Consider the following 21,673-nt stretch of genomic DNA (forward strand, 5'->3'; position numbering starts at 1 on the left):
GCAGGTATCTGCTTACAACTACCAGATACAAGTTATATAATAGCCAGAAATAGTGCCGCTCCTCATATGTGTGTGTATGTGTGTATGTATGTATGTATGTGTATATGTATATATATATATATATATATATATATATATATATATATATATATATATATAGGAAAAGGAGAAAGCAGCACTCCTATGGTCGGGTGCCTACTGCTGTAAACCTTGGTAAGAGGTCCAATGTAGATATATCCAATAAGAAGCAGTGGCACTCCCGTAATTAGTACAAAGTGATGTCTTTTATTTGACTCCACCGTGAGCAACGTTTCAACAGCCTCTCGCTGTCATTATCAAGGCTTGATAATGACAGCGAGAGGCGGCTGAAACGTCGCTCACGATGGAGTGAAATAAAAGACATCACTTTGCACTAATTACGGGAGTGCCACTGCTTCTTTTTGGATATATATACATACACACACACAGGGCAGCTTATCCTGAAAAAGCACAGGCACTGGTCCAAAGACAGCTACACTTCAAATACAGCCTGTCTGTCAAAGTGAAGTAGACAAAAGGATCTCAAAACTGCAAAACATAATGCTGTGACCAAGAGAAATTCAGGATCAGCTGAGAAGTAATTGACATCTTTCAGTCTGGAAATGTTTACAGAGCCGTTTCACTGTAGTGAACCATGGTGAGAGCCATTAACTACAAATGGAGAAAATTTGGAACAGTGGTGAACTTTCCCAGGAGTGTCTGGCCTTCCAAAATTACCTGCTGTGATTGATGGAACTATGAATTGTGCTCTCTACCGAAAAATTGTGAAGGAGAATGTCCGGCAATCAGTTTGTCACCTCAAGCTGAAGCACACTTGGATTCTGCAACAGAACTATGATTCAAAACACAGCAGCAAGTCCACCACAAAAATGAAGATTATGAAGTGGCCTAGTTAGTCCAAGAAACATGTTGAGAGTATGGATTTATTTGTAGGTATTGACTAAATAGCTAAGCAAGGCTGTAGTTCACTGCGGCCACTGAATTACCCTGTACTGGGAGGGACTTTGCATTTTGTCGCCTTGTCTTTCGGCTTTCTAGTCTTACCAAAGTGTTGTGGTAAGTTATCCTTACTACTACAGTACTTTTAGTTTGGAGCGTTTATATTATTTTGGGATCACGCTATTTAGGTGCTTTTTTTTATCAGAAACGAATAAAGGTTGTTTTTATGGCACTTCTTATTTTGAATTGGTATTCTAGTTAAAGTCCAGATTTGAACCTAATGGAGATGCTGTAGCATAACCTCACAATAAAGTGCTGAATTAAAACAATTCTTCAAAGAAAAGTGGGCCAAAATTCTTCCACAGCCATGACTGTTTGGATAGCTTTTTTCCCATAATAAATTAAATAATCATTTGAAAACTGCATTATGTGCTTTCTTGGGTTATCTGTGTATAACATTAAAACTCATTTGATAATCTGAAACATAAAATGCTCAGAGAAAAACTAAATAGAATTTAACAGACACTAAAATGTATCCATAGGTGTCATCTGATATGCTTTGTTCTTTTATCATACTAATGTAGAGCATTCTAGTAAAAAAAAAAAAAAAATGATTAACTCAGGCTAAACATAAAAAACTTACTGGGCTACGTAATAGTAATGTTATTTAAAGTAACCTGAATAGTATACAATAGCTTATTGCATAAAACTAGGGATCGACCGATATCAATTTTTTAGGGCCAATACCGATAATCTGTCACCTTTCAGGCCGATAGCCGATAACTTATACCGGGCGCTTTAAATCATTGAACTGCAGCGGCTTTTGCCGGGCCAGAGACCGCCGCTGCCCGCTTCTCCCTCCCTGCCTGTCCTGAGTCTAACCACCTGCCTCATCGCCTCACCCCCATCCTCTGCCCACATACCGCCGCCGCCCCATCGCCTCCCCCATCCCCGGTGTTATAATTACCAGTTCACGGGGTCCGCGATACCTCTGGCTCCGTCGGCGTTCTGCGCTGTCACTGTGCGCACTGACGGTGACATCGCGTTGGGGACGTCACTCGTCATTGAGCAGCGCACAGCAACAGCGCAGGAGCCAGAAGTAGCGCGGACCCCGAAAACAGGTAATTATAACACCGGGGATGGGGGGGAGGCGATGGGGCGGCGGCGGTATGTGGGCAGAGGATGGGAGGGAGGCGATTTGGCAGCAGCGGTATGTGGCCAGAGGATGGGGGGAGGAAATGGGGCAGCTGCGGTGGTATGTGGGCAGAGGATGGGGGGAAGCAATGGGGCAGCTGCGGTGGTATGTGGGCAGAGGATGGGGGGAGGCAATGGGGCGGCGGCGGTATGTCGGCGGAGGATGGGGGGAGGCAATGGGGCAGCGGCGGTGGTATGTGGCCAGAGGATGGGGAGGCAATGAGGCAGCTGCGGCGATGGTCGTCTCTGGCCGGGGGGCGGGGCATTATCGGCATATCAGCAAGGTAATTGCCAATACCGATAATGTCCAAAATCGTGAATATCGGCCGATAATATCGGCCAAACCGATAATCGGTCGATCCCTACATAAAACAATTTAGTTGTTGGTATATATATTTTTTTGCTTTATTATTATTTGTATTACTATCATTATGGAATTGTGTGTAAGACAATGAAATATCCTATGCTTATAATCATGTTTCTGCCCAGGTTTCTCTGGTACTTTCAGCTTTGCAGGCAGGTAACAAGGGCACCCAAGCGTGCATTACAGCGGGCACTGCTGTATCTGGCATTATTGCTGATCTGGACACTACCATCATGTTCGCCACAGCTGGCACACTAAACTCTGAGAACAAGGAATCATTTGCTGACCACAGGTATTGTGAAAAAAATATTATTATTGTCTTGGTATTTTCCTACTGGTTGACAGTCCAGAGAATGTTGTAACTCACCTGTGTTGGTTAAAGTACCTTGTTCAATCTTGCAGCTTTTGTAATATGATGCTCTTAATAGAGTTCTCTGGGACCGTAACATTGAAAATCTATCTGCAGGAAAATTTACTAAGGATAATGTCTTGCGCTAGTCTTTAGTAAAATCCTGTGGCCGTAGGATTCAGCCGATTCATTTTATCAACGCTATACTCTTTATGCCAAACCATACCTGTAGAAGCATGATAAATTCCCCATAATAATTTTATAGGAAGTAGACCAAAAGAAAAACAGATAAAAAGTGAAGAAGTTGCTTAAGTCATCCATTATTTAGCCCACTGAATTTAGTTATAATTATGCGCTTACATTCACCTGTAGTATTTCTATTTTGCACTTGTCACTTTTGAATGCACAGTTATAAATGGCTTTATTTTATTAATCATTTTAGTGTGTGACATTATGCTTGTATTGCTTGCAGGGAGAACATTCTGAAGACTGCCAAGGCTCTTGTAGAGGATACAAAGCTGTTGGTGTCTGGCGCAGCATCCAGTCAGGATAAGCTGGCCCAGGCCGCTCAGTCATCAGCCAACACTATTACACAGCTCGCAGAGGTGGTTAAATTGGGTGCAGCAAGCTTGGGGTCTGATGACCCTGAAACTCAGGTAAGAAAATGTAATGTAAAAGCAAAACCTTCCACTTCCATGAAGAATCAGAAATTTGTCTCTTGGATCTCTTACTCCTGCTTTCCTTTATGCGCCCTCCAGCTCTATATCTATCTTCAAATAAGACGACCTGGCCAGGAAAAGATATTCCAAATGAACACGGAGCACTGTCGGGTACAGTCATGTAACACGCTTGGCCCGTGTGTTCTGTATACCCCTCCCTTACCCCTTATAATTGCTACTCAAGGCACTATTGCATTTTAAAGGGATATTCCATGAAAAAAAATTCACATCAACTGGCTCCAGAAAGTTACATAGATTTGTAAATTACTTCTATTAAAAAATCTTAATCCTACCAGTACTTATCAGCTGCTGAAGTTAAGTTGTTCTTTTTTGTCTGACAACAGTGCTCTCTGCTGACACCTCTGTCTGTCTCAGGAACTGTCCAGAGCAGGAGACGTTTGCTATGGGGACTTGCTCCTACTCTGGACAGTTCCTGAGACAAGCAGAAGTATTAGCAGAGAGCACTGTTGTCAGAAAGAAAAGAACAACACAACTTCAGCAGCTGATAAGTACTGGTAGGATTAAGATTTTTTTATAGAATTAATTTACAAATCTATGTAACTTTCTGGAGGCAGTTGATATGGAAAACATTTTTTTTTCATGGAATACCCCTTTAGGGTCTATTCACATGTGCAGTATTCTGCACGGATTTGATGCACAGGATTAGAAACTGTGTTCAGTCATTCAGTTTACATTGTAATCTGCAGCAGAAAATCCTGCGCATCAAATCTGCAAAGAATACTGTACGTGTGAATAGACCATTTAGGTTCCCGAAGGGACCATCACAGCACTGCACTGGGGATAGGTTTTGTCTTATCTTTGTTTTCCACTGGTAAAGTCCTATATAACTTCCTACCTGTTTGCTGTTTTGCTAACTTCACTTAGACCACTAAATAAAGCAGCAGTACTGTCTTCTGTTTAATTACAGCATTTGCTTGCTGTTTGTTGCAGCCCAGTATTAGCATTGCCAGTTTTTCCCTTATGGTTGTATTTTCATTCAACATAAAACAGGTCGGATGATCTCGTATGGTAAAAAAATTCCTCTAACTTTGTAAAGAATAAAATTTATCTTTCAATAATTTACTGAGGACCAACACGATTCTATTTTACATACACTGTTTGAATACCTTTATTTATTCCACCTATAATTCTGTTTTTGTTTGCATGTATGGTATGCATAGGATTTGGGGCTTTCATTTTAACAACAACCAGGATTAGCCAAAAACACAGAAAAAAGGGCAAATCTGACCATTAAAATGTTCCACTGTGTCTGTTCTCTTCCTGGTTTTGCTAAAAAAAAAAAAAAAAAAAAAAAAATTGAAATACTGATCAAAATACTGACCACAAAACCCAGCCACTGAGTACATCTTTCTTGTAAAGCTGCATATCAGTGTACGAAGCAAGGAGAAATGGCCACTGTGCCTTTGTGGTGACAGCTATGATCATTCATTTGTTGAACAGAAACAGTCAAAAAGAGAAGTATTTAGGAATAAAGAAAAGGTGCTATATGCTTTGGTAACTTAAAATCTACTATAGCTGTTATGAAATCTTAAAGACATTTCAACATTTATTTTAAGGATTCCACAATTTTCTTCAGCATGTATGCCCTTGTGAAGTAATGCAGCCTCCTTAGGGTATGTTTACATGTACAGGATCTGCTGCATATTTTGCGGGTATTTTTGCTACCCATTGTAGTTATTGGGTAGCATAATCAGCTGCACAAAATATGCAGCAGATCCTGTACGTGTGAACTAACCCTTAAACAGAATCTGTCAGCTGTATTTGCTGAAAAAAAGCTGTGTGTACAGTTGGATACCTTTTTAGGATGTTAAAGTAATTTGTACCTTTGCTGGAGCTTAAGGTGGTTGCCAAACATTGACATCAGTCAAGGAGGTTGGGTTATGGGTGTGAGGGTGAGCGAGGAGGCATGCCAGGCTATGAGAAATAAAAAAAATCACCATCAGCACTAGGAAAGGTATGGGTTGCTTTTAAACCTTAACATCTATCCATCTGTGTCTGCAGCTCATGGTAGCAAATAGAGCTAACAGATTCCCTTTAACTCTATTAATTGTAAAATATTTACGAAGATATCATTATTTAAATGTCAGTTAAAACACATTTATTTTTTTTTTATTTTTTTATGGGGGCAGCTCAACAGTCCACCAGCATCTGATGCTGGTCATAAGGAAAGAATGAGTTGTGTTCGATATAAATATACCTATACCTTTGTACTCCCCTGAGAAATAAAGTCTGGTTGTGGCTCATTCCTCGATTTCTCTTGAAACAATTATGCATACTCTGCTTACTTTTTTTGTGGGAGAGTTTGTGGGAGAGAGATCTGTCATCTGAATTAGCGTTTAGCCTACAGTTATCTAGTGTATCCAGCTCTAAACAGTCAGTAAATATTTGTTTTCCTCCATCTCAGGACATCTGAAGAAGCCACATAGATGAATGATAAATGTCTTTAAAGTGGTACTGTCATTACTTAACCCCTTAAATGGGCACTGTCACCAACTTTATTTTTTGATATGTTGTAGTACTTATGTACTACAACATATCTCTAATATACTTTTATTTTATTTTGTTTTCATTAAAAAGGTTTAATTTACATTTAAAAACTGGCCACTGAAAAAGGACTGATTTTGGAGTGGCAATCAGTCCTTTTTTAGTTAGGCTGCACTCGCTCCCTGCCTGTCAATCAGACAGGCGGGTGCGAGCGCATTGGCTCCCCAGCCACTGGCTGGGAGGCCACTCCTTCCGCACATCGCCGCCGCCTCGTTGCCGCCGCTGCACGCCCGCTGCCGGACTCTGCAGTAACTGCAAGTGTAATGAGGGAACGGGGTATGCGGGGCGGGGTTTGGGGGGGAGGAGTGAACGGGCTAGTGCTGTAGGTGGGGGGGGGGGGGGGGGGAACGGGCTAGCATAAAAAAAAAATAGGATGGTGGGAGCTACCCTTTAAGGACCAGGCCCATTTTGGCCTTAAGGACCAGAGCATTTTTTTGCACATCTGACCACTGTCACTTTAAGCATTAATAACTCTGGGATGCTTCTACTTTTCATTCTGATTCAGAGATAGTTTTTTCATAACATATTCTACTTTGTTAGTGGTAAAATGTTGTCGATACTTGCATCATTTCTTGGTGAAAAATGTGAAAATTTTATGAAAAATTAGAAAATTTTGCATTTTTATTACTTTAAAGCTCTCTGGTTATAAGGAAAATAGACATTCCAAATTATATATTGATTCACATATACAATATGTCTACTTTATGTTTGCATCATAAAGTTGGCATGTTTTACTTTTGGAAAACATCAGAGGGCTTCAAAGTTCAGCATTAATTTTCCAATTTTTCACAAACTTTCAAAATAGTAATTTTTCATGGACCAGTTTAGGTTTGAAGTGGATTTGAAGGGCTTTCTTATTAGAAATACCCCTTAGTTGACCCCATTATAAAAACTGCACCCCTCAAAGTATTCAAAATGACATTCAGTAAGTGTGTTAACCTTTTAGGTGTTTCACAGGAATAGCAGCAAAGTGAAGGAGAAAATTCGAAATTTTCATTATTTATACTCGCATGTTCTTGTATACCCAGTTTTTGAATTTTTACAAGGGGTAAAAGGAGAAAAATCCTCTCAAAATTTGTAAACAAATTTCTCTTGATTAAGGAAATACCTCATATCTGTATGTCAAGTGTTTGGCGGGTACAGTAGAGGGCTCAGAAGGGAAGAAGCGACAATGGGATTTTGGAGAGCGAGTTTATCTGCAATGGTTTTTGAGGGGGAATGTCACATTTAGGAAGCCCCTATGGTGCCAGAACAGCAGAAAACCCCCACATGGCATACTATTTTGGAAACTACACCCCTCAAGGCACGTAACATGGGGTCCAGTTAGCCTTAACACCCCACAGGTGTTTGATGACTTTTTGTTAAAGTAGGATGTGTAATTGAAAAAAAAAAATGCTGGTTTTTCCCCAAATTTTATATTTTTACAAGGGATAATAGGAGAAAATGACCCCCAAAATTTGTAACCTCATTTCTTCCGAGTATGGAAATACCCCATGTGTGGAAATCAAGTGCTCTGCTGGCGCACTACAATGCTCAGAAGTGGAGGAGCGCCACTGAGCTTTTGGAAAGAGAATTTGTTTGGAATGGAAGTCAGGGGCCATGTGCGTTTACAAAGCCACCCATGGTGCGAGAAGAGTGAACCCCCCCCACATGTGACCCCCTTTTGGAAACTACACCCCTCACAGAATTTAATAAGGGGTGCAGTGAGTATTTACACCCCACTGGCATTTGACAGATCTTTGGAACAGTGGGCTGTGCAAATGAAAAATTACATTTCTCTATCGGCTCCATTGGGGGACACAGACCTCCGATATATGCTGCTGTCGCTAGGAGGCTTGACACTATGGTAACAAAAAAAAGTCGGCCCCTCCCAGCAGTATATACCCGCCTACAGGCACCAGAGCTAATCAGTTTTAGCTTAGTGTCTATAGGAGGCAGACGCTGGTCTGGTGTACTCCAGACCTGGTCATTTCTTTTTTTATTTCATAAGATTAGGGACGTATAGTTAGAATTTTTTCTCCCTTTTATTTTCCTTGTTTTCAGGTGGGGACTCAGGAACATAGCGTTCACTGTTTCCCCATTTGCGATTGAGGGGGCACAGACATCGTGGATGTACTGTCAACTCCATCTCGCCAACTGGGAAGCGGACTTTCTCAGCCGGTCCTCAGCCGACCCCGGCGAGTGGTCCCTTCATCCGGAGGGGTTTGCAGTAATCTGCAACCTCAGGAGTACTCCGGTCGTGGACCTCTTCGCATTTCGCCACAACCAGAAAGTACCTCACTCTGTGAGGAAGTCCCGGGACCCCTTGGCTCGAGCCATGGATGCTCTGGTGATCCCTTGGTCGGGCTTTGCCTTACCCTATCTGTTCCCTCCTCTTCCTCTCTGTCCCAGGGTCCTAAGGAAGCTCAAAGCAGAGGGCGTTCCTGCCGTTCTCGTGGCTCCGGACTGGCCCCGGAGGGCGTGGTACGCCGACGTGGTTCAACTTCTGGACGACCTACCGCTGCACCTCCCGCTTCGTCCAGACCTCCTCTCTCAAGGTCCCCTGTGCCACCCCAATGTACCTTCAATACATTTGACGGCGTGGCGGTTGAGACAGAGTTTCCAAGGGCTCGAGGTTTCTCTCCCCAGGTGATTCGCACCATGCTCAGGGCGCGCAAGCCCTCCTCTGCGAAGATTTACCACAGTACCTGGTGGTGTTATTTTCGTTTGTGTGAATCTCAGTCTTTTTCTCTAGTTACATTCTCTCTCCCCCAACTCCTTTCCTTTTTGCAGTCGGGCTGGAGAAACAGTTAGCTCTCAGCTCCCTTAAGGGTCAGGTGTCGGCCCTTTCCATTCTCTTTCAACATCTAGCATCCGATTCTCATATTCGGACCTTCCTTCAGGGAGTGGCCCACGCTGCCCCTCCTTATGGTTCCCCTACTCCCCCTTGGGACTTGAACTTGGTACTATGTGCCCTGCAGGGCGCCCCCTTTGAACCTCTCAGGGATGTTTCTCTTTGTCTCCTTTCCTGGAAGGTGGCGTTCCTTCTTGCAGTTACCTCTATTAGGAGGGTATCAGAGCTGGCAGCTCTCTCCTGCCGCTCTCCCTTCCTGGTCATCCACCAGGACAAAGTTTTACCTAAGGTTGTTTCCGCCTTTCACCTCAATGAGGACATCATCCTCCTGTCCTTTTGCCCGACTCCATCTCTTCCCAAGGAGCGTTTGCTCCATAAACTGGATGTGGTTCGGGCTGTCCAGACCTACCTCTCTATCACTTCTTCCTTTCGTCAGTGTGACTCCCTTTTTGTTCTTACTGACGGTCGCCGTAAAGGACATCCTGCTTCAAGGGACACCATTGTGCAGTGGATCAGGTCTGCCATTTCAGAAGTTTACCGCTGCAAGGGGAAGATCCCACCCTTCAGGGTCTCAGCCCATTCCACCCTTTTTGTCGGAGCATCCTGGGCACTCCGCAACAAGGCTTTTGCCTCACAAGTCTGTAAGGCGGTTACCTGGTAGTCTTTGCACACTTTTACTAAATTCTGCCAGGTTCATACCTTTGCATCCGCTAATGTTAGTGTGGGCTGTAAGGTGTTGCAGGAGGCGATGGTCCAGCCTTCCACCTAACTGGATTCTTTTGCCCACCCTAGGGACGGCTTTGGTACGTCCCAAGCTCTGTGTCCCCCAATGGAGCCGATAGAGAAAAGGAGATTTTTATGCTTACCGTAAAATCTTTTTCTCAGAGGATCCATTGGGGGATACAGCACCCGCCCTTTCTTTTCTAATGTTCCTGGTTTTGGTTACCTGTCCGAGGGTGGGTTCAGTTACTTTTTATTCTGTGGTTTTCTCAGATGGTTCATGTTTTTTTTTTTTCTAACCTGTCTGTCCTCTCCTGCTGCTCTGGGACTAAAACTGATTAGCTCAGGTGCCTGCAGGCGGGTATATCCTGCTGGGAGGGGCCGACTTTTTTTGTTACCATAGTGTCAAGCTTCCTAGCGACAGCAGCATATACTCAAGGTCTGTGTCCCCCAATGGATCCTCTGAGAAAAAGATTTTACGGTAAGCATAAAAATCTCCTTTTTTCATTTTCACGGACCACTGTTCCAAAAATCTGTCAGACACCTGTGGGGCGTAAATGCTCTCTGCACCCCTTATTACATTACGTGAGGGGTGTAGTTTCCAAAATGGGGTCACATGTGGGGGGGTTCCATTGTTCCGGCACTATGGGGGCTTTGTAAACACACATGGCCTTCAATTCCAGACAAATTTTCTTGCCAAAAGCCCAATGGCACTCCTTGTCTTCTGAGCATTGTAGTGTGCCAGCAGAGCAGTGGCGCTCCTCCACTTCTGAGCATTGTAGTGCGCCAGCAGAGCACTTGATTTCCACACATGGGGTATTTCCATACTCAGAAGAAATGGGTTACAAATTTTGGGGGGCTTTTTTCTTATTTTCCCTTGTGAAAATGAAAAATTGGGGGTAACACCAGCATTTTGTTTTTCATTTTCCCATCGAACTTTAATGAAAATTCTTCAAACACCTGTGGGTTGTTAAGGCTCACTATATGCCTTATGTTCCGTGAGGGGTGTAGTTTCCAAAATGGGGTCACATTTGCGTATTTACTTTTTTGCGTTTATGTCAGAACCGCTGTAAAATCAGCCACCCCTGTGCAAATCACCAATTTAGGCCTCAAATGTACCTAGTGCGCTCTCACTCCTGAGCATTGTTGTACGCCCGCAGAGCATTTTACGCCCACATATGGGGTATTTCTGTACTCAGGAGAAACTGCGTTACAAATTTTGGGGGTCTTCTTTTCCTTTTAGCGCTTTTGTAAATAAAAAGTATGGAGCAACACCAGCATGTTAGCGTAATTGTTTATTTTTTTACACTAACAGGCTGGTGTAGCCCCCAACTTTTCCTTTTCATAAGGGGTAAAAGGAGAAAAAGCCCCCCCCCCCCCCCAAAAAAAAAAAAATTTGTAGTGCAATTTCTCCCGAGTACGGAAATATCCCATATTTGGCCCCAAACTGTTTCCTTGAAATACGACAGGGCTCTGAAGTGTGAGCACCATGTGCGTTTGAGGACTAAATTAGGGATTACATAGGGGTGGACATAGGGGTATTCTATGCCAGGGAGTCCCAAAAAGGGTGCCTCCAGCTGCTGCTAAACTCCCAGCATGCCTGGACAGTCAGTGGCTGTCATGAAATGCTGGGAGTTGTTGTTTTGCAACATTTTTATTGGGGGGGGGGGGACAGTGTAAGGGGGTGTATATGTAGTGTTTTACCCTTTATTTTGTGTTAGTGTAGTGTAGTGTTTTTAAGGTACATTCGCACTGGCGGAAGTTTACAGTGAGTTTACCGCTAGGAGTTTGCACTGCGGCGAAAAATTTGCCGCAGCTCAAACTTGAAGCAGGAAACTCACTGTAAACCTGCCCGGTACATTGCCCCCCCATGTGAAACTTCCAGCTGTTTCAAAACTACAACTTCCGGCATGTACTGACTGACCGTGCATGCTGGGAGGCAAACTGGTTGGAAAACCTTCAAGGGGTATTCCAGGCAAAAAAAAAAAAATTATATATCAACTGGCTCCGGAAAGTTAAACAGATTTGTAAATTACTTCTATTAAAAAATCTTAATCCTTCCAATAGTTATTAGCTTCTGAAGTTTTCTGTCTAACTGCTCAATGATGATGTCACCGGAGCTGTGCATGATGGGAGAATATTCCATGCATGATGGGAGAATATCCTCATAGGAGCTGGACAGCTCCCGGGACGTGAGTCATCAGAAAGCAGTTAGACAGAAAACAGCAACTCAACTTCAGAAGCTAATAACTATTGGAAGGATTAAGATTTTTTAATAGAAGTAATTTACAAATCTGTTTAACTTTCTGGAGCCAGTTGATATATAAGAAAAAGTTTTTTTCCTGGATAACCCCTTTAAGTACCAGGGAGCGAAGTCGTACCTGTACGCCCTTCCTCCCTAAGTGGTTAAAGGGGTACTCCGCTGCTCAGTGTTTGGAACAAACTGTTCCGAACGCTGAAGCCGGCGCCGGGAGCTTGTGACGTCATAGCGCCCCCTCCCATAGACTTGTATTGAGGGGGCGGGGCGTGACATCATCAAACAGTGAGCAGCAGAGTACCCCTTTAAGTTGTTGAAGTTATTAGCCCTAAATTGATTCTGCACATTAATGTCCATATTTTTTATGTAAAATACCTTACCTGTTTCTGCAGTTTTGCTGGTAGCTGTGGGTGTTTCTTGTTTGGCTAGGGAGTTTCTTTTGTGTTAATAAAGGGAAAATATAAGTCTGCATATAAAATAGATTCCTTGATTTAGTACCCTGTATTGATGGTCAGTGTTCCTTGTAAATCACTGTCCTCCTTTGTAAATGTTGCAGATGTTTGGCTTTCTTCTCACGTGGTTCAGTTTTCACTGCTAAATGCCAGCTGTTAATGGTCAGTGAGGCACCAAAGTAAGCAAAGCAGGGAGATAAACCCACCTCCTGTCTGTCAAATCCGACCTATTTTTTTTCTTTTGTGAGATCGGATCAAATTAGACAACGGTTTGGGCAGTCATAGTATGCAGTGTGAGATCCCTATTCGTTGTTTTTTCTTTGTTTTTTAACAGCTTTTGAGACTATTAAGAAAATACTTTTAATGATTAATTTTTAAAGTACTATGAGAAAATCGTTTTAAATGACAGTAAAGCTTCAACGTTTTTTTAACCGCAGGAGTCCAAAAGATATACAGATGATTTTAATTTAATACCATGATCTGAGTGAATGAGACAAGGTGGTATTCTGTTGAACCTTTTCTTGATTTTCTTTACTATCTCATTTGGATTACAAGATGAAGGACACTTTCTTTTGCCCATTTTGGGGAATATGTGAATATGGCATAAATCTGCCAGAGAGAGAGAGGTGTGTGTGTGTGTGTATATATATATATCTCAATGATAATCTGTCAAGCTGTTAAATACTTTAAATTTGAGTAGATTGTTCTATTTTATACATGTCGTAAACTTGCTAGAAGTCTCAGACACTTTAATAAGTGTCAGAAAAAGGTGTTTTATATTTAAACAGCCTTTTAGGATCATTTAAAGGGGTACTTAGCTAATAACATCTTATGCCCCATCAAAAGGGTTGGGGATAAGATGTCTCATTGCAGGGGTCCCACTGCTGAGGACCCCCACGATCTCCACTGCAGCACCCCTGTCATCACTCTGTGCCCGATGACTGGTGGAGGGGGCATGGCGTCCGTGTTCTGAACGCCGCCGTTGCTGGGCCAGAGATCACGGGGGGTCCCTTGTGCCACTGGAGACCCCCACGATTAGACATCCCCTATCCTTTGGATAGGGGATACGATGTTTTCAGCGCACTACCCCTTTAAGCAATATTGGGCAATATTAAGCAATATTCAGCGGACTACCCCTTTAAGCAAAACAGTCACAGTGGTGAAAAGCATTGTTAAAAAAAAAAGTGACAAAATATGCTTTTACTACATGATGCAAACACAAGGTACCTATGAGGCAAAAGAGTAAACAGAAAAAAGTGGATACGTTTTTAGTATCTTACATGACCTTCACTCTATTGAACATTTTAGACAATAAAAATAGATTTTTCAGGTGCTGCTGCTTCTATTTATAAAGCAGTTGAAAGAACCATCGCACTAATACCCAGTCTGTTCTGCTTAGTTTCCATCCATAGTCTTGCAAATGGGTTTGATGTTATCCCCATGCTTCTAGTCAGTTTGATAGTAAGTGGTGTGCTGAAAACTTACTGGCCTTTTTGCTTGGCTGTGCTTTTTTTTGTGTTTTTATTATTATTATTATAATTTTTCTTAATTTGTTTTGTTTTTACACCTTTATGGGAATATTGGTCATATTCTATCAAACCGTTACTGGCCCACCCATTTTATGTAGTTTGAGATGTATATTGAATATAACAATAATTTATTGGTCCTGTTATCATAATAGACCCTTTACCCCCTGCTAAAGTAAAGGTTAAATATGCTGTAGATGTTGATCCTGCGTGAAAGATATGACTTACTACCGTAATTTAAGGTGTTCAGGCCAAGGAGGTTACTTTCTCTCACTCTGGCTAGAAAACTTCGATGTGATTTTGCATAAGCATAGCAGTATGTTGTATGCCTTTCAGAAACTAATATTTCCACTGCTTTGTCTTATTTATCGCTCGAATATGAACTTTCAGTCTGAGCATAAATCTAGGTGGGTGTTGAGAGATTTTATTATTCCAAACTGGTCCACATTGTGCCAAGATGAAATATTTATCTTGATGTAAAGGGTGTGGCATAAAGGTTGGGCTTTCTGCACTTTGATGCATTGCTGATTTCTGTGGCACTATAAGGATTAATCCCTCACTTGCTAAGCAAGCATGGATCTAACACTGTTCTATAAATATCTTTGATTTTTAATGATTCATCTGCTTCGGTCTTAGGTGGTGCTAATCAATGCAATCAAGGATGTGGCAAAGGCTCTAGGGGATCTGATTGGAGCCACAAAGGGAGCAGCTGGTAAAGCAGCTGATGATCCGTCCATGTATCAGTTAAAGAGCGCAGCTAAGGTAATAACACCTAAAAGATTATCTAGGTAACAAGTAACTTTAAAGTGGCTGATATCTGGAACATGGATCCTAATATAGTTCTGTTATATTTAATAGTCAATAAACTCTTATCTGTAAATATTTCATAATTAGAGATAAAATGACCGTTTCTCCTACTGGGCTCCTCTTATGTTTCTCCTCCCTGTTCTAAAATCTTTTTTTTTTTTAAATGCTTAAAAAATTGTTGATAAGAAAGAACAGTTCAAAGAGAAGTCATACTAGATGATGCCCATAGAAGTTAATGAAAAGGAGAAAAGAAAGAGGGTTAGTCACAGAGGCACACATAGAATTTGCTAAAAGTCTTTTATCTCACCCAATTCACTGCTTACCCTGCTTAATACTGCTCTGTAATGTCCTCCATGCTGCTACTTATAACTGTGTACTACATAGATATATGAGAGCATGATCTCCTCTGTGCTGTGTTTGCAGCGAAAGTGTATGTTCACACTGAGGAATTCAAGAAGAACTTACTCGAGTAATTCTGCTTGCTTTTTCTGCTCCATTTTATTCATAGTCATTTTCAGTAAGACTTTAATGGACTTTCTGTTGTCCTGTTCACACTGAGGAATTTCTGCTAGCAGAATTCCGACGCTAAATTCTGTTCGGCCTGAAGAAAGAACATGTTCATTCTTCAGGTGGAATCCTCGAGTAAAAGACCTTTGAAGTCAATGGGATTTGCTGACTAAATCCATTTCATGCAGAATTCAAGTGGAATTCCTCAGTGTAAACACACTAACAGAGAGACATCATAACAGCTAGCCTCCACTCACTAGCTTAGGGACAACTTAGAAATGAAGCCCACATGCAATTTATATAGTGGCCAGAAATAGTGTCAGTTCTCATGTACATATGACAGCTTTCTCTGAAAAGGCTGTTCAAAGTTCAGTGGCAATTTTTAAGTTCATTTAATTTGAGGCAGGAATTCCCATGGCACATACAATTTATCTAACAAGTCTATATTTACTTTGTGCTTTTTCCAGGTTATGGTGACTAATGTTACTTCCCTGCTGAAGACTGTGAAAGCCGTGGAAGATGAGGCTACACGTGGTACAAGGGCCTTGGAAGCCACAATTGAGCACATCAAGCAAGAGCTAACAGTGAGGAAAATGAGCTTTATTATTTAGCCTTATAAGGCCCAGACGGAAACATAGGAATATTATTTCAGTTCAGTGCATATGGGTGCATGATGCAGCTTGCAGTGATCACAGTGTAGACAGTGTATTTCAGAGTCTGAATTTTCAACTCTTTCTGGTCAAATTTAATGACTACAAAATATAAATTCTACCAGCAAGAATTGTATTTTATCTAGCATTTTACAATGTTAGACTCATGTGGGAGATGAATGCAATAATGACTTATTGTGTACAGAAAAAGTCAGGCACCTATTTGCAGCATGTGTTTTTTATTATCCCTTTTTTTTTTTTTGCAAATCGTCATCCACCAGCAATTTTAATTATGTCTAAGATATAGTCTGAGCAACCTTTGCGCAAGTACTTATAGACTATAAGATACACTGTAGAAGAAAATCCTGCCAGAACAAGAAATGATCTGTTATTTAGTGTGTACTCCAAGCAGTTGGTTGGTAGATTTGGGTGGTCATACGGTGTATGTGTATGGAAACTATAACTGATGGACGGGGTCAGTCCAATGTACAACTGGATGCAATGGGAGCAGGAAGTACTACTTTATGAAAGCCATTGATGCAAATATTATTTACCAGGTTTTCCAGTCAAAAGATGTTCCTGAAAGAACCACAACACCAGAAGAATCAATACGGATGACCAAAGGAATTACTGCAGCAACAGCCAAAGCAGTAGCAGCCGGGAATTCTTGCAGACAGGAAGATGTCATTGCTACTGCTAACTTAAGCCGTAAAGCAGTCTCTGAAATGCTAAATGCCTGCAAGGTAAATTCTATGCATGTGGAGATATGTGAATAAGCAAAGATTATATGTGTTACAAGTGAACCTTGTGTTTACAGCAAGCCGTGTATCATCCAGACATATGTGAGGAAATAAGGGAGCGAGCACTGAAATATGGCACAGAATGTACATTAGGATACCTGGAGATGCTGGAACATGTTTTAACTGTAAGTACTTTATGAAGTAGGTCTACAGTGAAGGCGATTACTGTATATCACTGTATATCACGCAGCCTCTGCTTTTGTGCATTTAGGTTCTGCAGAAACCCACTCCCGAAGGAAAGCATCAGCTCTCTGCCTTCTCAAAGCGTATTGCATCAGCGGTGACGGAACTAATCCAGACAACAGAAACTATGAAAGGTAGGGCCTGTCTGCTGGAATTCATGTAGACAGTGTGAGGATCAAGATGTAGAATATGATGTACAGTAAGAGACATTTGTAAATAATTTTGTATGCATATATAAAGGATTTCTGTCACCAGCATCACCCACACTAACCTGCTGGTACAGGCTAATAAAGTAGATGATGCAGAGATCTCACTGCACATATCTGCTACCTGCTTATAGGCCTAGCCATGAATGTTGATGTAGAGGGCCAAGCTGGGCATGCATAAGAGTGCACACAGAAGCTGGGACCACTACTAGAGATGAGCGAACTTACAGTAAATTCGATTCGTCATGAACTTCTCGGCTCGGCAGTTGATGACTTTAGTCTGCAAAAATGAGTTCAGCTTTCAGGTGCTCCCATGGGCTGGAAAAGGTGGATACAGTCCTAGAAGACTCTTTCCTATTTATGCAGGCTAAAGTCAGCAACCGCCGAGCCAAGAAGTTCGTTACAAATCAAATTTACTGTAAGTTCGCTCATCTCTAACCACTACCAGTGCACCAAAGCACTTTATTTACATATTGGAATTTTCAAGCATAATTCGGGAATGGCAAAACACATGAAATAAATGTAGTAAACGGTGTTGACATCTGTGAGACTTGTGACTCATTACCTTTCAAACAGGACCGGTCAGTTCTCTTGACCTGTCTAAGTAAATCTTTGTGTTCTCCATAAAATACCATTATTTATTTATTTATTTTTGCTTTGTCCCATTATTCCTCCTGTAGATGTATAAATAAATTGCCAACTAGGAGTCACCATGTCCCTTGTCAATAGCACATATTCATATCTACTGTTCACCCAGTGGTGACAATATTAGTCAGTGTAGGAACACACCCTATTCACAAAGAAAAGTAGATGGTAACACTTGTCACTTCTACAGATACAAATGTGAACATGGTTATATGCAAATTAAATTAGCCTTTAGGCTGTGTCCGTCTCTGTCTACAGCCTGGATAGTCAATCAGTATAGTTCATACTGAGAAATAAATAAGGATAACAAATTCCCAGACCTGTTCAGATGTTTTTCATCTTTTATTTTCTTTTTTGTTATTTCAAATACATATTAAGCAGGATAGGAGCACAGAGCACATCCATGTCCATAGCTATTTCTGACGCAAGAAGCACTTGTCACTTCTGTCACTTACTGCAAGAATAGCAGTGGGACAGCACAATGCATGTTTCTAAGAAAAACACATAGGCCCAGATTTTTTGAACTGTGTGAGAGAAAAAGTGGAGTGATTTTCCCACAGCAGCCAATCACAGCTCAGCTTTCACTTTACCACAGCTCGTTAGCTGAGCTGTGATTGGTTACTGTAGATAAATCCCTCCACTTTTTCTCTCACACAGTGATAAATCTGGGCCATAGTATGCATGTGTTTACATGAATTGGGAGAAGGAAATGATCCACTGTGAAACACCACTGGAATTGCAATATGCCCAATATATGTAAGGTCTATGACCTTCATACACACAAGAAGTTTGGATGATCCTGCAAAAAAATGAAAGATCAGCTGACTTGTATGTGCTGCCTTTTTAGTTATCAAACTACAGTGGTCCCTCAACATATGATGGTAATTTGTTCCAAACAACCCATCGTTTGTCGAATCCATCGTATATTGAGGGATTCGTGCAATGTAAAGTATAGGAAGTTATACTCACCTGTCCCCGCCACTCCGGACCGCATCCTCATCGCTCCCGATGTTGTCCCAGGGGCTCCCGATGCTGTCCCGCTGCTCCGGCGTCGTCTTCGGGATCCTCTGGCTTTTTCCGCATCTTCTCTGGTGTCCGGGCCTCGCTTTCTGGTGACGTTATTACGTTGCGGCGCTGGGACGGCGTGTGCAGCGATGTAATAACGACGCCGGAAAGCGAGGCCCGGACCCCGGAGAAGATGCAGAAAACGCCGGAGGATCGCAAAGTGGACCTGGAGCAGCGGGGATAGGTAAGTGAACCGGTCCGGGATGCTTAAACTGCTATCCGACAGCAGCTTAAGCATTTTGTGCTGTTTGATAGCAGTTAATGCGATGGCCCCGACATATAAAAGCATCGTATGTCGATGCTGACATCGACATGCGATGGCCTCTGAGAGGCCATCGTATGTCGATTTGATCGTATGTCGGGGCCATCGTATGTCGGGGGGGTTACTGTATAGCATGTACTCCCCTTATGGAATGGTATTATCTAATATTTAATGTTTCAGCCTTTTCCTGTATTAAGTTATATAGACCTGTGTTTTCTATCCCCTTTTCCATATTATTGTATTTTCAGGTACAGAATGGGTTGATCCAGAAGATCCCACAGTTATTGCAGAGACAGAGCTACTTGGTGCTGCAGCTTCTATTGAGGCAGCAGCAAAAAAACTGGAGCAGCTCAGACCTCGAGCCAAGCCAAAAGTAAGTGTTATTAGTGACATTCATAAGCCTGCTGACATGAACCTATGCCATCCAAGTGTTCATATAACCTATGCCATTTCATCCGCACCTTTTTGTGATGTTCCTTTCCATCCACCACGCCCTGAGTGTAATTGTTATATCACATTTTTCATACAGTGAATGCCTGAGCCCTTTATGAACTGTGTGTGTACACAAAGTAGGACGCAGTTTTACTAACAAACGTGTGGATTAACAACAACAGTGTCTGTTGTAAAGTTAACCCAGAATTAGAGGATTTTCCTGACGGAGAGCCACATCCCATCCATGTCCCCTTCTGTCAGTGGAATCGGTCCAAGAACCCTCTCCTGCAGCCTCTGTCTGATATGTTTGATATATTAGGTTGTTAATTCATTCAACTATATATCAAACATATTGCTACAGTGTCCTGCGTGTGCTCCAGGGCTGTGCTGGTTACTAGAGAGCTACCGCAGGATGGTCACCTTTCTTTTTCCGTCAAAAGAGATATTCTTATAGTCCGTTCAATACTTCCTCTTTTATATTTTAGCAGGCAGATGAGACCCTCGACTTTGAGGAGCAAATCCTAGAAGCAGCAAAGTCAATTGCAGCTGCCACAAGTGCATTGGTGAAGTCTGCCTCAGCAGCACAGAGAGAGTTGGTGGCACAAGGCAAGGTAAGACGAGTGTTGGTGATACCACAACTTTTTTTTACTTCCTTTATTTTATTGTATCATTGTTGTCAGTCATGTTGATGACTGCAGGGAAAGTAGTAAGGGCAGATGTTTGGTCTCATTGGGTTCCTGTCCATCGGCTTTCTGTTTGTACTACTGAACCATTTTTTTAATTTATATATATATATATATATATATATACACACATACTCTGCAATTACTTTAGGACAAAAACAGATAAATCTTTTAGTTTGTTTTTTTGCAATGCTAGGTTCAGATGATATACAAAATGTAATGTATTTAAATGGACACGTTACCTGTATCTAATTTTTGTTTTGTGATGGTGTTGGCATTTACGTGTTTGTTGGAGGTATCCAGCTGGATATCTGCATTTTTGCTGTAAATGTGAACAGTCCAAAAACAGCTGTTTTCATTTACATATTTTGGGAAAAATGCCTAGCAGTACTCTTTAAGTGGGATATTAGTACTTGATATATATATACAGTTGTGCCAACATATTCCCCAGGACTGTGCATCTGTCACATCATTCACTCTCCTATTGGGCCTCCCCATCCAAGTTACAAATAAACCTATTTGTATGTTATTAGAGTATATGATTTGAACAACATGCATATCTGATCTGCCTAGTTGTTACATATCAATGACACACATACAGCAATGAAAATACACTGCTCAAAAGATGATTTTTAGCTTAGCTTTAGATTTTTAACATTTGTGCCTTTTACTGTCTTATTACAGTACACTTTACATTCATACATTTTTATATTGTGCACACAGTCGCACTGTGTAAATGGCCTGTTAGATTTACACATTTTAACAATTTTCTATTTAAGAATAAATTTTTTACATAGTCTAACTGTATTTAATGCAAGTAGACAGACACTTCTGTGCTTTAATATATTATTCATAATGGCTTGGCACTGGCTGTTGCAATATTATTTACAAACTGTATCTTATGGATACATCTTTTTTTATTTGCATAAAGGAGCTAGCTGAAAAGTTCTGAGGACATATATTGCCTGCCCTCAAGATGGGCCATTACATATAATGTAGTAGGATCAGTGTCAAGAATGTGGTCATTTCTTGTACTCTGCCCCCTTCCTCCTGTCCAAGCCAAGTCGTGTTTGTTGATGTACATGTTGTGTCTCTTTGCCAATATAAAATCATCACTGGTGCTTGGCAGGAGCAGAATGACTATGTGAGATTTGATAAGGTGCAGAAAAGGCTTCCCCCTGACCTTGTCATTAGAACTTATGAGTCTGAAGTGGGTTAATCCCTCCTTAGTATTTGGTAACCCACAGCTTTATCTTTTCCTGGATGGTGGCCAGTGAATGGTTACATGACCAGTCTAACCCGAATACCAGGGAAATCCCTGGCTGGCTGCAACTGTGAAAAGCTGTTTAGAGTTGGCACTAATGTGAAATACTACCTTTAGATGAAAGACTTGTGGATTTGTATTAGTGGACTCTCGGCATAGGTAGCAGAGATTATTGCAGTAAAAGTATGTGGAGCAGGATGGGATATATGGTG

General features: G+C 41.6%; 1 protein-coding gene and 1 long non-coding RNA gene across 4 annotated transcripts in view; one reads left to right on the plus strand and one right to left on the minus strand.

Annotated features, from left to right (window-relative positions):
• Window positions 1-21,673, plus strand: part of TLN2 (talin 2) — a 258,674-nt gene that overhangs the window by 230,135 nt on the left and 6,866 nt on the right. For all 3 annotated transcript variants that reach the window (XM_056572820.1, XM_056572821.1, XM_056572822.1), the window contains 9 exons: window positions 2,662-2,828; window positions 3,358-3,541; window positions 14,594-14,719; window positions 15,739-15,855; window positions 16,479-16,664; window positions 16,739-16,846; window positions 16,933-17,038; window positions 19,331-19,455; window positions 20,000-20,125. In XM_056572820.1, the coding sequence (XP_056428795.1) occupies window positions 2,662-2,828; window positions 3,358-3,541; window positions 14,594-14,719; window positions 15,739-15,855; window positions 16,479-16,664; window positions 16,739-16,846; window positions 16,933-17,038; window positions 19,331-19,455; window positions 20,000-20,125 (1,245 nt within the window). The remainder of the gene's footprint in view (window positions 1-2,661; window positions 2,829-3,357; window positions 3,542-14,593; window positions 14,720-15,738; window positions 15,856-16,478; window positions 16,665-16,738; window positions 16,847-16,932; window positions 17,039-19,330; window positions 19,456-19,999; window positions 20,126-21,673) is intronic.
• Window positions 3,585-21,673, minus strand: part of LOC130368727 (uncharacterized) — an 84,760-nt gene continuing 66,671 nt past the window's right edge. Inside the window, exons 2-3 of the long non-coding RNA XR_008892548.1 lie at window positions 5,449-5,539; window positions 3,585-3,671 (exon numbers count right to left, since the gene is read on the minus strand). This is a non-coding gene — a long non-coding RNA (uncharacterized LOC130368727). The remainder of the gene's footprint in view (window positions 3,672-5,448; window positions 5,540-21,673) is intronic.

The sequence above is a fragment of the Hyla sarda genome, chromosome 4 (genome assembly GCF_029499605.1).
Source record: "Hyla sarda isolate aHylSar1 chromosome 4, aHylSar1.hap1, whole genome shotgun sequence".
Taxonomy (NCBI): Eukaryota; Metazoa; Chordata; class Amphibia; order Anura; family Hylidae; genus Hyla; species Hyla sarda.